Genomic DNA, 16,236 nt, shown 5'->3' on the forward strand with positions numbered 1-16,236 from the left:
ACACTATTCTGTAAAATGACACGCGAATTTACACACCCAGGCAGGAACGGTTCCCTACAAAGCAGGAGCAGTCCCCCACGCACCTCCCCTCGTTATCCCCATAGAAAATTCTGACCCGTCATGGCACCTTCCTGTACTCCCAACTCTCCCAAAAACCAAGGCAGGTACCCGTCAGTACCCGTCAGCTCCTTCACCCCCCCAGTAGGTTCATATCAGCCACCGGAGCGAAAACACGGATACTCGCAGCTGGTGATATCAATGCCATCCATGCCAAGTCACATCCCCTCATCCCTCGCCACTTTGACTTCTCCGGTTCAGGCGAGAGCCATGATAGTCACACAAACTCGGGGGCTGAAAGGAGAGCTGTGTTCCCTATAACCCTCTCATCACACCATGAACGCTCGGATCAAAGCTCCAATTAATATAAAGTGGACATGTCTCACTTCAAGGGAGTAGTGGTTGACAGAGTGATGAATATCTACTTTTTCCTATTGACATCATATGGACACTTGAAGAAAAAGAAACCCCCATCACAAAAGAAGGCAAGGATACCTGACAAAACACGCGAGGAAAAAAGACTGAAAGTAAAGTAGAGTAGAGTAGAGTGAAAAAAAGGCCTTTCAAATTGATGAATTCTTTTCATTCTTGTCCCGAGAAATAACCACCACCCACCCAGCCCTTGTTCAGTAGGCATTCTGTGCCACTAATGGAGAGCTTCCCCAAGCAAAAAGACAGAAAATCAAAGCTCAAGGAAAATAAACAACCGCAACGCAAAACCCAAGATTAAGTTCAAAGCCCATCCGCCTTTCCTCCCTTCCCTTCCCTCCTTCCTATGCCTCCCGTTCCCTCTTGCGAATTCCCTCTCCCATCACCTTGCTGCCGCCCGTCCTTATATCCCTCCCTCCTTTCGTCCGTACATATCTAGTACAGGGAGTAAAAACAGATGGGACAAAAATGTCAAGGAAAAAACTAGCTAGGAAACAGACATTAGATAGCGAGAAAAACTTGGGAGAAAACCAAAAAAAAAAAAAAAAAAAAGGAAAGAAACGATATATCGAACAAGGTATCCGAAACGCAGAACGGAAAAAGAAAGGAAAAGAAAAAGAAAAACGAAAAACGACTAAACTAACTGAACAGTAATAAAAGAAAACGACTAAAATCAACCGCAGTGAAGGCAGATTAAAAGTGGTAAAAGGTGTTAATGAAACACGGAGAAGACAAATTCCCTCCACATGGACCAGCCAACAGTGACAGATATTAGGTTTGCGGGACCGATGGCCCTCCCACTGGACCAATGTGCGAAACCGTACCCTGCCCACCCATATTGCTTAGACCATGACGATGCAGACGCGAAATGCAGCAGCAACCCGAAGGATGACAAGTAGAAAAACACCCAACCCCGCCGCGCCGAGTCCCATACCCAGCGATGTTGTGTAAAGGAGATGCAAGGAAAAAAAAAAAAAAAGGACCATCGCGAAAAGCCGACAAAGAGGTATATGCCCGGAAACCCCACCGCCTATTACTGAGTAGAGCGAGAAAAAGGAAGGAAAGACAAAGCAGAAAAATGTCGTCAGGACGTCGTGGTCTTAGTACACGCTGTCCTCGTCCGCGCCCTGAGAGGTCATAGACGGTGTCGAAACATTCGACGAGGCAGCAATATCGTCGACATAGCCGACGAGAGCTTGAGAGTGGAGGCGGAAGGATTCACCCATGAGGCGAGTAATTCTGCAGAAACACGTTAGCACATCTGTCGACAAGTTTTTCGTCAAGAGAATACATACCCCCAAACAACCACCTCGTCGAGCATGGAACCCCAGAGACGGGCCACCAGCGAGCTCAGCTGCGGTACATAGCGGTCATCAAGATCCTTGCCGAGAAGCTCACGGATCTTGTTGTACATGACCAGCTCTTCCTCAGTAGCTTGCTCCTCGTCATGTTCCAGACGATACAGCCACAAGCTGAGGATGATGATCAGATCCATGCCGCAAAGAGGGTGCTCGATGCTCCAGTTTGTCGGCGAGGTTCTGGCAACCCAGCGAACGCCCTGGCGCACCGCAGTCTCGATGCAGTCGTAGCACTCTTGAATGACCTTGATCATTTCGCTGGAGCGCTTGACGCGGTCCCGAGCGTTGGCCATGGCGGCGGCGACTTCGTACGATTCGTGGTACCGCAGAGCTTCCTGGACTCCCTTAAGGTCCACCTCGAGACGAGCGCGAGCATTGCGGAACATGGCCTTGGCGTTGAAGATGAGCGGGTGGCCCTTGTGAGGCGCACTGAGGGGCACGGCGACAGTCTCAGGCTCGCAGAGGTCCAAAGATTTCTCCCAAGTCTCTAAAGCAATCCTAAGCTTGTACTCCGTGAGAACATCCTGCAGGGCCTCGGGGCTGCGTTTGTGGTACCAGACTTCGAGGAAGAGCGCGTTTATCATGACACGAGTGGCAAAAGCACTGTACTTGAGCGCCTCTCCTTGGAACAGATCGGCGTGGGCCTTCATGATGGTGACGCTGGGAGAAGCTCGGAGGTGGTCTTGCCAGGCATCCTCCGGTACCTTGAGATTCCAGAGGGCCTCGGTGGATGGCAGCTCAAGATCCTCAAACTCGTTGAAGCTGATGGCCGGAGTGTGGTTGTACGTAAGAGTGAGGAGGCCGAAGAAGATGTAGACGGCATAGTAGGTGCGGCGGCATCCTTCATCCTCAACCCACTCAGCACGGGTCGGCAGGCGACCACCACGAGCCTCCTGACGAAGCTTCAACTCGTAACGATTCCCGGCGACCATGTTGGCAAGAAGACCCTTGATGGAGCAGGCCCACTCGAGACCCTTGGCGTCACCACTCCAGCTAGCAAAGATCATGTTGAGCAACGAACTCTGCATGGTCCACAATGGGCACTTTCGGGAGCTGAAGTTCTCCTTGTTCTGGAGGAACTGGTTGACCAGCACCTTGGAGCCAATGTGGAGAACGTAAGCCTGTTCTTGGTCAAAGGCATAAAGAGCACCGATGGAAAGAACAGCCAAGAGAAGCGCAGGCGAAACCTGGGTGGGCTCGAACGAAGCGGGGTGCAAGAAAGGCAGGTGGTGGTGGAACAGGCCAAAGTAGGTGGCCAGGTAGCGGTTCAGGGATGACAGGCTGGGGACCCGGAAGCCTTCAGGGATAGCGTGCTCGCTGTCATTGCCACGAATGTTGTCCAGAATCACGTTTCTCTCCTCGTCACTGTTGATCATGGGCGCCTTGAAGGTGGACGACTGAGCGCCATCGGCAGGGCTGTCGGCGCGCTGCTGCACAAACGGTGACTGGGGGGCAGGGGTGCCCGCGGCAGAAGGAGGCAGAGAGTTGATCGTGGCCTGCATATTCGGCGCCAACCCATTGCCGTGCTGGCCGCCGAGGAGCTGGTTGGGATTCTGGGCATCAAACGACATCGATCCGTTCGAAGTGATCGAGTGCGCCTTGGGGTCCTGCGGGACAAAGCCATCCCACTGGTGCAGAGCGAGAGGAGCGTTGGTGTAGGTTGGTTCCAACATCGACGACCCGTTCGAGGGGAAGGTCATGCTGCTTGGGCTGGCACCGAATTCGCTGTTGGCTCGAGCAGCTGCGCGAGCTTTATGTTGAATATCAGCAACAAGCATCGCAGCAGTTTCCACATCAAAAATACCATCGCTACTAGCTTCAATCTGCTCACTCAGAGCTGACGTGTCAATCGCAAGCGCCGACTTGGAAGAGCCGCTGACAGTTCTGGCCGCCTTGGGACCGCCGCGACGCTTTCCATCACTGTGAAGAGGAACACCGCCATCTTTAGCGTGCACGGTACGGTCATGTCTGAGGAGAAGATCACGTCTGACAAAGGTACTGCGACACTTTTGGCACTTGAACGGCCGCTCCTTGGTGTCTGTGAGGTGGTCAGCTTGGCTGTGTTGTTGGTGGTCATGATAACGATGCGAATCAAGGTGGGGGATGGAGGGATGGAGATGGGAGAGAGAGGACAACATACGTGATCGTTCATGTCTACTTCTGTGCTCGCTTCTGCTAAAAGCTCGGTTGCAGAACTGGCATTTGTACTTTCTTTCTGGCGCGATTGACGTCTTCCGGGAGGCCGGCGTAGATGTGGCCGTTGATGGCATGACTGCCACGCTTGCGCCTGGCATCTTGTATGGTGGATCTGTGGCAGGATGCAGCTTGTCGAGGTCGAGTATCTTTGTTTCTGGTAAAGATGACTCGGCGGTCGGTGTGATGCAGTGCTGGACTCGACGACGACGACGACGACAGCGACAATGACAACGGTCACAGAACGATAGTTGAGATCGCTTTGCCTAGCTTCCTTCCAGATTCCTCGCTTCGCTTTCGCGCGCGCTCTCGCTCCCGTGGGATTTAAAGTGTGTCTTCTGGACTTTGAATCGTGTAGCTGCTCATTTGTGGTATGGTCATGGAATGAAGGTCGGTATTTGGGGTGATTAAAAGGGCATCCGCCGATTGAAAGTCGAGAACGGTCAACCCGCTGCAGTGTGCGAGGACAGTTGTGGTGTTTATTATGTGCAGTAGGCGCGACGAAGTGGCGGGCCTCTTTTGGGGGGGGGAGGGGGAGTCGAGGGGGTGAAAAGTAGGAGGGGTTGTCGAGAAAGGTTGATGACGGGAGGAGGAAAGAGAGGGATGCGAGAGGGGAAAAATGGACTGCGGAGGTGGTGGAGGGGGGGAGGGATACTGCCAATGCAGGTGGGGGTGCTGTCCCAGACCGTCCCAGTGAACTCGTTCGCCTGTGAAGCAGCAGGGTGGATAATTTTGCTTTGTCCCGGATAGGCTTAGCGGTCGCGCTCCCAGTTGAGCCCGGGAACGAGCAACTCCTGGCGGCCCACACAGTCTCTCGAGGGGTTGGGAATCATTCAGGGAATCCACAACCGCAGCGATACTTTTCCCTAATGAGCATCACGCAAAATGCAGACCGTCCACCGTCGATACCGCCCTCCGAGAAAGCGGTGAGCCCCTCCGGATCCTCATCCGGTGTCCGTAAGAGCTCTCATGATGCCGCCGCACACTAGAATGCCACCTGGCCGCCGAGGGACACCTGTCGCCGAAGGTCACGACGAGGTACTCGGCGGTCGGCTCAGGTGGGGGATTTGTTCCCAGCTTTCCAGCTTTCCCGCTTTACAGACAGGACAACAGCTCGACACAAAAGGGGCCCCCGCGGGGCATGGGGAGAGCTGTCAAGTCACGTCCAAGTAACACGCCAAGTCCTGTCTCCTAACGATTGGCACTGCTCTCAGACGGCACGCCCTATCATTTGGGACCGCAGGTGTTAACGCGTCCGTTGAAGCCACGTCCCATTAAATGACCTGGGAATGCACAGTGCCGGCTGGCGGAAATTTGGCCTCTTTCGATAGTGTGTCCCCCGACCCAGAATTGCTTCTCTTGCACTTCTCGAAATTCAAAAAGCCCGGCGCGATGAGGGGGGAGGGGTGGTGGGAGAGAGCTGGTCGCGGGGCAGATGGCAAATCACCTCAGGTCCAGGTTTCCAGCTCCCAATCGATCGCCATCGCCTTCCCCTCATTTTGTTGTTCTCTTTGTCAGGTCCAGAATTGACCCAAGCTTCTTCACACAGCTCACCTCACATCAAGCAACAGCTCACCTGCTCGCCCACGGGCCTCCCAAGCTAATTCCTACAATCAGCTCCCCTCTGGAAAAACTAATGATGCAGTCACTTGACCGCCACATTGTGATAATAACTGATTAAGAGAATCTACACAGTGGAGTTTGTCGATGCGATGCGGTGGGGCTGTTGTCGCAGCGTTGCGTTGGCATGGCGGGGAGGTGTCGGGTATGAAATGGCATAGCATCTACACTACCATTTCAAACGGAGGGAGACCTCTTTTTCACCACGTTCTGCTGCAGTGGTGCTGGTGCTGTACCCAAAATAGGCCTTTTCCCTGGCAGTGCGATCCCTCATTTGATATTGATGGGCGAGTGTGGAGAGGATATGCATGACAATGCCGCAACTTGCAAACCAAAAAGCAAGGCTGTGTGCCAGTGGGTGTTTACAGCCAATACCTGTCCTGACGACGATGCCACATCGACACATTTGTTGTCCCGTGATTAGGTCACCTACTGCGTATGTACACAACAGCCCCCTCCATGGCTCGTGACAGAGGCCTTCTTGGTGATGGAGATAGCGTTTGCAATGGCACGCCCGTTTCGTCGGCTGGAACATCCATGATGCTTCTACCGGCTAGAAGCCGCCTGAGGTAGCATGTAGCTCTCGAGCCCCTCCCCCTCCCCCGGTAATAATGTCAGACCATGGCCGTCCAAGGCCATCTCCGAACGGCCATGCTGCCGCTCGCTCAGCACGACGGCCAGCCCAGAAGCAGAAGCATTTTCATTCCCTCGGTCCCATCAGCGTGGCAGACGTGCCTCCGCGATCCGCTTCAGCGGGGATCGGTCTGTCTTGCGGCTCTTGGCGTCTTGGCCGAACAATCCGCAGAACACTCCAGCTTCTCACAGGCATGATCCCAATTCTTGGAGGGGTAAACTGTGGGAATTGTGGGTGAGCTTTTTCCATCAGTTCTCGCGAGAGATCGAGACGATGGAGTTGAACTTTTGCTCGGTACTAATACGGCACAGATCAGCCACATCTCACCCAACTCAGGGCCCGGATGGGCAAGCCAGGTGTTTGCTATTTTCTTTCTTTCTTTTTGGGATTCCCGTATCAGAATTTTCACTCTTCCTTTCTGTGACCACCACCCCCTGAAATTGCGCGCACGGTGAGAACCAGCCAACACATGTGCGCTAATCCGGGGCGGAAGTTGAAGCCGGTTCCCTAGCCACATTGGCGTTTCCCAGAGCTGGGAATGCAACCCCTCCTTGAGGAAACCGTCGATAAGCCACCCCACCACCAGCCCACCAAGCAGAACAGAGACAACCACTGACGCTGTCCCCTCGGTGTTCTCGGGGACACTGGGGAGACTGGGAATCCGTCATCGAGAGTGTGCAGCCGGCAAGATGTTCGCCTGCTGCTTTGCTGGCTGGTTGCATGTGCATGTGCAAAGCTGCAGCAGCATGCCCGCTTCTCTTTTGCTCAGATGCTGTACTTATCACGACGTATCTCAAAAACGGTTCACCCTTCCCCTCCCCCTCCCTTCCCCTCCGGCTATGAAGTTCCTGGCTGATTGCTCAGAGATTGCCCCTCTTCGATCAGGACGTCCAGGAACGGGTCGGCGGGGACTTCAGCCTCTAGCCTCTAGCCTCTAGTGTCACGGTGGCAGGTCAGCACAACGCGCACAGTGCGTGTCACGAACTGATGGATTGGCGGAATGGATGGGTGTTGCTTTTCTATTTTGCTGGCCGCTGGTTGCTGGTCAGTGGTTACACGATGAAATCTCGGGTGCTATTAACCAACTCATCCTGGATCCTTCCTATAATGCTCCGTGCCACGGCGATACTGGACACAGTAATGCTCGGAACGGCGGAGGAGGGTGTCGTCGACTACCAAACACCACGACATCTTGGGATCAATCCTACCGTGCCTTCTAACCGCATTGAGCACCGGACGGCACACATACGAAAAAGAATTTGACGACATTTTGCGGACGCTACCTCACCAGCTATCGGTAGGGTGGTGTTGATTTTCTTTCTCGAAGGAGATGAGACGGCACGACGGGCCCCCTTGTCACTCGGCGAAGTCTTGAGCACAGAGATTTGCTCTCGTCGAGCGATCGTTGGATGATCGCCATCTCTCTGCGAACACGCCTGCAGCTTCATGCAAAGCACACGTGAACCACACCAGACGGACGACGACAACCACTCTGTCACTGCCCCCCCTTTTTTTCCACCCCCTTGGATGTCGCAGCCACAGCAGCAAAGCCAAACAACGCCCCTCGAAGAGCACCGCATTTGTTTGACCTTTCGTCATAAACAAAAGTCAGAAATCATTTCATCATGTTTCACGCGCTGCTTCAGGGTGGGACCATCTCCCTTTCGGGTCTCACCCGGGCCCTGGAAAGGTGTGGCCCGAGGCCGAGGGTTCGGAAATTGGCTCCATCAAGAACTTATTTTTTTTTCCTGTCTAGTTTTGGCGATTCAGATCTTGGACCCCGCGACCAAGAATCCAGGGCAACGGCCATGCCGGAAGTCGCATCATCTTCCCAGGACGGACGCAAGTCATCAGAGATTTCTCCCTCTTCTTTGGGATCCCGGAAACCATGGGTGATGGAGGGGCAGTCGGTATCAGCTTCGACCCTTCTCCTGATGCAGCAGGTGGACGCCAGCCAGCACTTCTTCCCTACGCCAAGCGACTGTTTACCTCTATCCCAACCTTGATCACATCCAGCGTGGCATGCCCCTCCCATAGGGACAGCCAAGCAGCCCTTCAACCCGTTCCAAAACATCTTCATCGCGGGGCCTAGGCTTGTCACCGCTCCCTCACCGCACATTTTGACAACTTTGGGGGAGGGGTACCAGACCCCTTGCTAGCTCGGGTTGGGCCGCCGATTTTCCCCTCCTCGCAGGAAGACAGCAAAGACAACAGAGGGGAATGCCAGGGGCAACTGCAAGCCGACTGGAATCGGCACAAAAAACCGCTCTTTTCTTCCCTATCCAGCGGTGTGGCGTTTTGCTGTTTTCCAGACCAACCGTCCGTCTCGCAAGGACCGGGCCTCTGCCGTCGACGGTCCGGCGCTCGAAAACGATGCAGTCCAGAAAGGGTCTCGTCAGGGGTACACGTGGTGGTCAACTTATGGTCGATGGTTACACACTCGATGTGCGGTTCAATGTCGGTGGCCTGTCAACGTTTATGCCCTACCAATCTTGCCTCCTCAACATATCGAGCGCGAGATGCTGGATCACGGGACTTTGGCTGAGGACACGGGCTGACGCCATGGAGGCGTTCAACAACGTTTCGCCTTCGGCTGCATACAGGCAGCACCACGTGCGTATCATGGTCTCGCTCGTACAGATTTCTGTTACACATGATATCTTGCCACTCTTATTACTGCTGTGATACAGAGTATGGGTTCCGTCGCCTGGCTGGCCGCACAGCAGCCAATACAATACTCCGCTGACGCTGACGAGCAAAACAAGGGGCTGGCTCAGCTACCCGACGTCCCCAAAATCCGGTCTGAGTGAACCAATTCGAGGCAGGCGGTTGGAGGTCGCCAGTGTTCGTATCGGTCGACTATATCAGCAGTGGTTCTTATTCGTCTCGAGCATACCTCCGCGTCTACAGTAGGAAGCTGGTGTTTGCCACCTTCCCAGCGCTTACCACATTGCAGGCAGAGGGCACACGCGCGGTGATGGGATGGTTCTGGGTGTTGGCTCCCTTCGACTTTTACCTTCTGCATCCCGTCGTGGGGGTGGTGGCATGAAGCATACCGTCAGAACGACATGCGATGATCTCACCTCCCTCTTTCGGCACCCCTCCCGAGCTGTACCGAGAGCTCCGTTTTGTTGGGTTGGATTGTTCCAGTTGGGTCCCCAATTCGAAAACTGGGTTTCGGATTGTGGGAACTCTATCGTGGACAGTTGTTTCTGGATGGGACAGTGCCACGAGTTTGGACCAGACCCTCGGCTACGAGACCAGCATCCATAAGTTTGACCAACAGGAGCGATTTATATGTCTCGGCAGTGACGCATTCAAGGTGTCAAGGGCTCCAGATAAGACGAGGCAGTAGAACGAACCACGGCATTGCTTGATGATGGACAGCAAGAGGAGGGGCTGTGGGAACGACAAGCAGTTTTTGACCATGGTCCCTCTTCGACTACAACGACTGCTGGGTATGCTTAGTCGGGATATGGTCGACCACTCGCGACGGCTCGCCAAGGTGTTGATATACGGGGCACTACTGCGTCGTGCGTATATACACTTGCCACGCCTACTCTGTAACCAACTACAGCTACCGGTGGATTTTGGGCAGCTTTGCGTGACGACTTTGCTCAAGTCAAGGGTCGACAGGAGAGGACCACGGTAGACCTTGGCCAAGCAAGGCCAGCACTTCGTAAGAGGAGACGGCAGCGTAGGTACTGTGCAGCCCAGTGAAATGACTTGACTCGGGTCGAAAACCGTGGCCTTCCCAAGAGCCTGGCAACCGGGTGCGAAGTGTTGCTTGTGGGAACGTGAAGTGCTGCTTTCTTGATATTAAATTTTGGCCCGGCCGTGGCTTTTGTCTGGTCGTTTGCTGCTTATGCGTGATTGCGAGTGCGACACTAGGTTGATTGCGAGTACGGTAACTGCGTGTCAGCGATAGACCTATGATTAGTATCAGTCCATCGGCAAGGCTGCCAGCAGCTTTTCTTATGTAGTTTTTGCTGCGGCTGTGGCTGTGATTCGACTGACTCTCTCTTATCCGCGCGGATATATCTCTGACATGGGAAGGTGAGGGGTATTCATGTAGCCTTGGATTGTAGCAGTACGGGGGGTGCATTGGGACCTGCACGAAAATGCGGTTAGAGCTTTCAGGGGGAGGGGAAACCTGCTGCCAAGACCGACCGCTTCAGAGTCCAGGCATTGGCGGAGGGCAGGGTTTGGGGGAGTCTGTTTGTCTCTGACGAGGATGCTGTGGTTTGACTCTTGAGGGCATCCCGGAGAGCACTGCTACAGTCATGAAATATGGTGGGAAAGAGATATGATTCCAAACTGTTGAAATTGAACCGTTCGTTGTCTTTGTGACCGGCCCACCCGTTGTCCGGGGGGACATATCCGTCATAAAAGTCAAGGAAAGGGGGCACGGGCAGCTGAGGGTGGTGGATGGGGTCGGCCTTGTTCACCCCGCTTGTTGAGAGCTGCGGCCAACGAACGGACCCTCTCTTCGCCAGGCCCCATCCCCAAACACTGTCTCTTTTATCACCCCCGACCCAGGGACTTCATCCGATCCCCAGGCACCAAGAACGCAAAAAATAGAGCCCAGAAGCTGCCTGCTGAATTGACAGCCGCAGCAGAAAAAAGAGAGGTGAATCCGCGCAGCCAGGCGCTGTCATTCATCAGCCTCGAGAGCCACCCCCGACGGGCCTGCGGGGGCGAAGACTCAAGACAGGACGAGGAGACCGAACGAGGACGAGACCGCCTGGGAAACGCCAATCCTTCCAGCGCCCGCCTTTTGGACCCTGCTAAGACTCCCCTCGACCGCAAAATTGGGCGAATTGCACCAGTTCCCTCTTCGACCACACCTTTACGCGCAGACCATCGATCCCATCCAACCAGTCACGTCCGTCATCGCGACACTATCGTTCCCAGACAGACCGTCTAGCGCCCCGACAGTGTCTTTCCCGCCTAGTGAGCCATACCCGCCCGGCTGGCGGCCACTCTCTTAGTCCACTGCGGCAACGAACAGATTGCGATTCCATTCCCGTTATCTCGCTTTTTGCTTTTCGGAATCGTTGAAAGGAGACAGAAAGAGAAGTGGGGGAGACCAGCCAGGCCGAACCAATACTGCATACCGACCGACCTGTCTCCGATCTGCTCGTGCTTCCATGCTGTCTTTCTTTCCACTGACGACAACCTCAACATGCTAATGGCACAGACCCCCTGCTCGGCATTCAAGGGTTAGAATTTCACGACGAACCACACGCACAGCTTCCACCCACTGATCTTGAGCCTCGATCGACTGCACTCGGCGGTGGAACAAGTAACGACTGCTCTACCACCATCTAACCTGCCCCGCGTCATAGGAGGGGTCCCGTGTCGATCGCGACGATTTCTATTCCACAAATTGGATCCCCTGCGTCTGCTTTCCCCATGAACGGCATCGTGGGGTCGGCACCTCCTGGTGCCATGTACGTCAGGGCGCTCTATGATTACGAGGCTGATGACAGGACGAGCTTGAGCTTTCACGAAGGCGACATTATCCAGGTCATTACTCGGCTCGAGAGCGGATGGTGGGACGGTGTCATCAACGGCGTCAGAGGCTGGTTTCCTAGTAATTACTGCCAGATCATTGACGAACTCCCAGAGCTTGAAGAAAACGGCGAGCCAGAACAGGTCGAGGAGGAACCTGATGACCACCCGGAAGTATACGAAGGAGAGTATGAGGATGAAGATGGCTCCGAAGTTGACGATGTCGAGGGCCTTCCCCTCGAGGGAACCGAAGGCGACAGGCTGAGGGCCGATTTCTGGATCCCTCAAGCCACTCCAGACGGCAGGCTATTCTACTACAACACCATGACGGGCGAGAGCAGAGCGGACCTGCCACTCGAGTCTCCCTCTTCGGTGACCGAGACAGGCCCAAGAGATCGCATGAATCTCAGTGTTCCCGACCGAACAAGGCCGCCGGCCGAAATGATTGCCAGAGGGCTGACCCGAGACGAGGAGGACGAATCGGACGTCAACTCGGCATCCGAACTAGAAGGCGAGGCTCTGATGAACATGCGAGGCTCAGCGGTATGTCATGACTACTTTTTGTTGTGCACACGTTACTGACTTGCGTGACCCAGCCTGTTTCACGCCGATTCCAGATGGGTGACGGTATTTCTCCAGCACCATCCATGGATTCTATGAACGGACAGTCGCCGGTGACGAGAGCTCGCGGCGAGACGTTTCCAAACGGCAGCTCAGCTCAGACCCCAATGGTATCTTCAGCCACTGCGTTTACCAGCTCCGGGTTCAACCTGCCTACTGCTGCAACGATTCCGCGATCCTTTTTCGACGACGGAACGACACCTGCACTCAACTGGCCTCGTTTGGTGTCCAACATGAAGAAGGCTATTGACCGCTACAGGGAGGCCATCACGAGCGGCAACAGGGCAGAGTATGTTGCACGCGCTGAAGACATCTCAGATCATTTGCGCCTTCTCTTGGCAGCAGGCTCCGGAACGACCGACAACCACTCAGGCCAACCCTCGATCATCTCGACAAACAAGGCGCTCTACCCGCATTTTCGTGACATGATGTCCAAGTTTAGCAAGCTCGTCATCTCTTCACACATCGCGGCGGCGGACTGGCCCAACGCCGAGTCGATACAAAAATGCCTGCAGGAAGCCGACGGCGTCCTGCTAGGTGTCTTTAGCTATCTCGAGGTTGCAAAGCAGCAACGAGGCGACGAGATTCCACGACTGTTCCCAGGCTTTGTTATTGGGTCGAATGCGGGTGGCAGCTGGCAGAACAATGGACTAGGTCCTCGTGACGCCATCACCACCAACTTTCTCGAGGATGAGGAAGGCCTGGTTGAACCAAATGCCCTCCTGGATGGCAAGCTTCTGGAGCGGCTTGATGAGCTGAAAAGGATGGTGGTCTCGAGCATCCGTGAGCTGGATAAGAACCTGCTGGTTACGGACAAGATCATCACTCCCTACAAGCACGAAATGATTGGAAATGCTGTTTGCGCCGCCGGCAGCAAGGTACTGGATATGTTCAAGCCCTGGATTGCCATGATTGAATCAATCGACCTCTCGCTGCTGGACAACACGTTCCAAACGCCGCAACTTGCCGACTTTAGCACCAACAAGCAGAGTTTATATGATAATATCTCTGATTTGATTCTGGGCTGTCAAGCAGTGGCTGGTCCGTTGGCGGACGAGTGGTCAGAGGTGAGGGGTCAAGCTCTGGAGGAACGGCTGGAGTATGTCCGAAACTGCGCACGAGCACTGGAGACGAACTCATCCCATATCGGATTCTCGCTCCAGCTTCTTTCCGAGCAGGTTTCGATTGTCTTGCAGCAGCAGGCCGAGACGCGCATGCGGGAAGAAGTGCCCACGCGAGAGCAACCAAGAAGGATGGAGACCATGCCATATGAGCGACCGCATCAGCGGACAGAGTCGCTGTCGCGGCCTGTCAGACCAGGAATGCCTATGGGGTCGCAGTCGTTTACTGAAGGTGACACCATGATGACGACTAACCCGTACCGGAAGGATGACAAGCTTAAGAAGTTCTTTGGAGAAGACCCTACCCCGGTGCAGCAAACGTTGATCGACGACACCCCCGAGTTCTTGAGGCTGGACCACGATGTCGACCTTTCCTGGGACCTCAAGACCCAACCGCCAACGGTCAAGGGTGGTTCCCTGATGGCCTTGGTGGAGCAACTTACACGGCACGACAAGCTCGACGCCAACTTCAACAACACCTTTCTTCTTACCTATCGGTCGTTCACATCAGCACGAGAGCTGTTTGAGCTTTTGGTGAAGAGGTTCAACCTGCAACCGCCAGAAGGACTGACCCAGCCCGAGTATGACCAGTGGACAAACCAGAAACAAAAACTGATCCGCTTCCGCATCGTCAATATCTTGAAAAACTGGTTCGACAACTTCTGGATGGAGGACCCAAGCGAGGAAGCGACGAAGCAGCTGTTGCGGGATGTTTACAACTTTGCCAAGGACACGGTCAAATCCACCGAGACACCCGGTTCGGGTCCTCTGATGACGGTACTCGACCAGCGACTGAATGGCAAGGAGGTGGGCGCCCGCCGCATGATTCAGACGGTCAACCAGAACACGCCAGCTCCCATCATGCCAAAGAACATGAAGAAGCTCAAGTTCCTCGACATCGACGTTACCGAGTTCGCCCGCCAGCTCACGATTATCGAGTCCCGTCTGTACGGCAAGATCAAGCCAACCGAGTGTCTGAACAAGACTTGGCAGAAGAAGGTTGGAGAGGGAGAGCCAGAGCCTGCTCCGAACGTGAAGGCCCTAATTCTTCATTCTAATCAAATGACCAATTGGGTGGCTGAGATGATCTTGTCACAAACCGACGTGAGGAAACGCGTCGTTGTCATCAAACACTTTGTGGCGGTTGCCGACAAGTGCCGTGGGCTCAACAACTTTTCGACCCTCACATCCATCATCTCCGCCTTGGGTACTGCGCCTATTGCCCGCCTCAAGCGGACATGGGATCAAGTGCCGCAGCGCATTCACGCCACCCTGGAGACGATGCGCAAGTTGATGGCCAGCACCAAGAACTTTGGCGAGTACAGAGAAGCGCTGCACGCCCAGCAGCCCCCCTGCATTCCCTTCTTTGGTGTTTACCTGACCGACTTGACCTTCATCGAGGACGGCATCCCGTCCATCATCAAGAAGACTAACCTCATCAACTTTGCCAAGCGAGCGAAGACGGCCGAAGTGATCCGGGACATTCAGCAGTACCAGAATGTGGCTTACTCGCTCCAGCCGGTCCCCGAGCTCCAGGATTACATACTCAGCAACATGCAGCAGGCGGGAGACGTGCACGAGATGTACGACAAGAGCTTGCAGATTGAGCCGCGCGAGCGGGAAGACGAAAAGATCGTCAGGTAGTACCGTCCTTCTTTTCGCCCACACCCGAATTATTTCCTGTTTGGCGTTTTCAAGCCGACTTCTTATGCCATGAGGCAGCAGTTTATTCCGTACTAACGCTTTGATCTTTTGTTTTGCAGAGTTTTGGCCGAGTCTGGGTTCCTATGAAGAGCGAAAGGGGGATGCGATATACTTGACCTCTACAGTTTTACGACGGGCTTCTACGGTGCGAATGTCGATGTTGGGACGGTACATGGATCATGGACGGTCGAAATGTGTGGATATTCATGTACTGTACGACAATGGGGTCCAAGGGCGGGATGATGGAGCTGTCGATTGTATTTGACAGGGTTTTCTGGGAGCTCCTGGAGTTCGATTTCGACGTCAAGAGAGAGGGTGGGGGCGCTTGGGGTCACTTATAGGAGTCTGCCGAACCGGGATAAACCCATCTCGTCGACCGGGAAACCGTGCGAGAAGACTGGACGCCAAGGAATCCCCGAGTCGACCCTGGAACGACGACAATCTTGCAGCTCCGGCGATGAACCGCACCGACGACCGACCGAGCGAGGCCAGAAAGGAGAGGAAGAAACAAACTTGAAGGGCAGGCAGCTTTGGAGGACTGCCATTATCTTGGTGGGAACCGGGGCAACAAACTCATATATGGGCAGCATGGTTATGGCATGGGATTGGGTCGGGAAGAGTTATTTTATATGGCCAAGAGAAAAGGGTATATGGTGGGAGGGGGATTCCAAGGCCCCAGGCAAATTTGAAGGGATATGGACATATGGGAGGGCTGGAGGGCTGTGTGTGTATCTGCTGTGTGTGTATCTGCTGTGTGTGTATGTGTGTGTGTGGGATATGTGTATGTGTCGAATTTTAGCAGGCACATTCATGGATTTTTTTTCGGCCATCTTGGGAGCAGAGGGCAGACAAGGGGAAGGGGAAATAGATGATGGTTCATTTGCTGATGAATGGGGGGGGGGGAGGGGGGGATTTAGCTATCGGGATTTAGAAAGCTTTAATCTGCTTCATACTGCTACCACTACTTGATGATTTATGGATGATG

The 16,236-nt window shown here is 54.3% G+C and overlaps 2 protein-coding genes across 2 annotated transcripts; one reads left to right on the top strand and one right to left on the bottom strand.

Moving 5' to 3' along the window:
- Nucleotides 1-1,586: 1,586 nt before the first annotated feature.
- PODANS_7_7860 (uncharacterized protein) lies at nt 1,587-4,138 on the bottom strand (the record flags this gene model as incomplete). Its single annotated transcript, XM_001908112.1, has 2 exons — nt 1,587-1,725; nt 1,782-4,138. The coding sequence occupies 2 exons, from the start codon at nt 4,136-4,138 to the stop codon at nt 1,587-1,589; spliced, it is 2,496 nt and encodes an 831-aa protein (XP_001908147.1).
- A 7,568-nt stretch (nt 4,139-11,706) lies between these two features.
- Nucleotides 11,707-15,191, top strand: PODANS_7_7870 (uncharacterized protein; the record flags this gene model as incomplete). The annotated part of the gene is made up of 2 exons (XM_001908113.1): nt 11,707-12,348; nt 12,402-15,191. 2 exons carry the CDS (start codon nt 11,707-11,709, stop codon nt 15,189-15,191), a joined length of 3,432 nt encoding a protein of 1,143 aa, XP_001908148.1.
- Nucleotides 15,192-16,236: the final 1,045 nt, after the last annotated feature.

This window comes from Podospora anserina, chromosome 7, assembly GCF_000226545.1.
Source record: "Podospora anserina S mat+ genomic DNA chromosome 7, supercontig 1".
In the NCBI taxonomy this organism is placed as follows: domain Eukaryota; kingdom Fungi; phylum Ascomycota; class Sordariomycetes; order Sordariales; family Podosporaceae; genus Podospora; species Podospora anserina.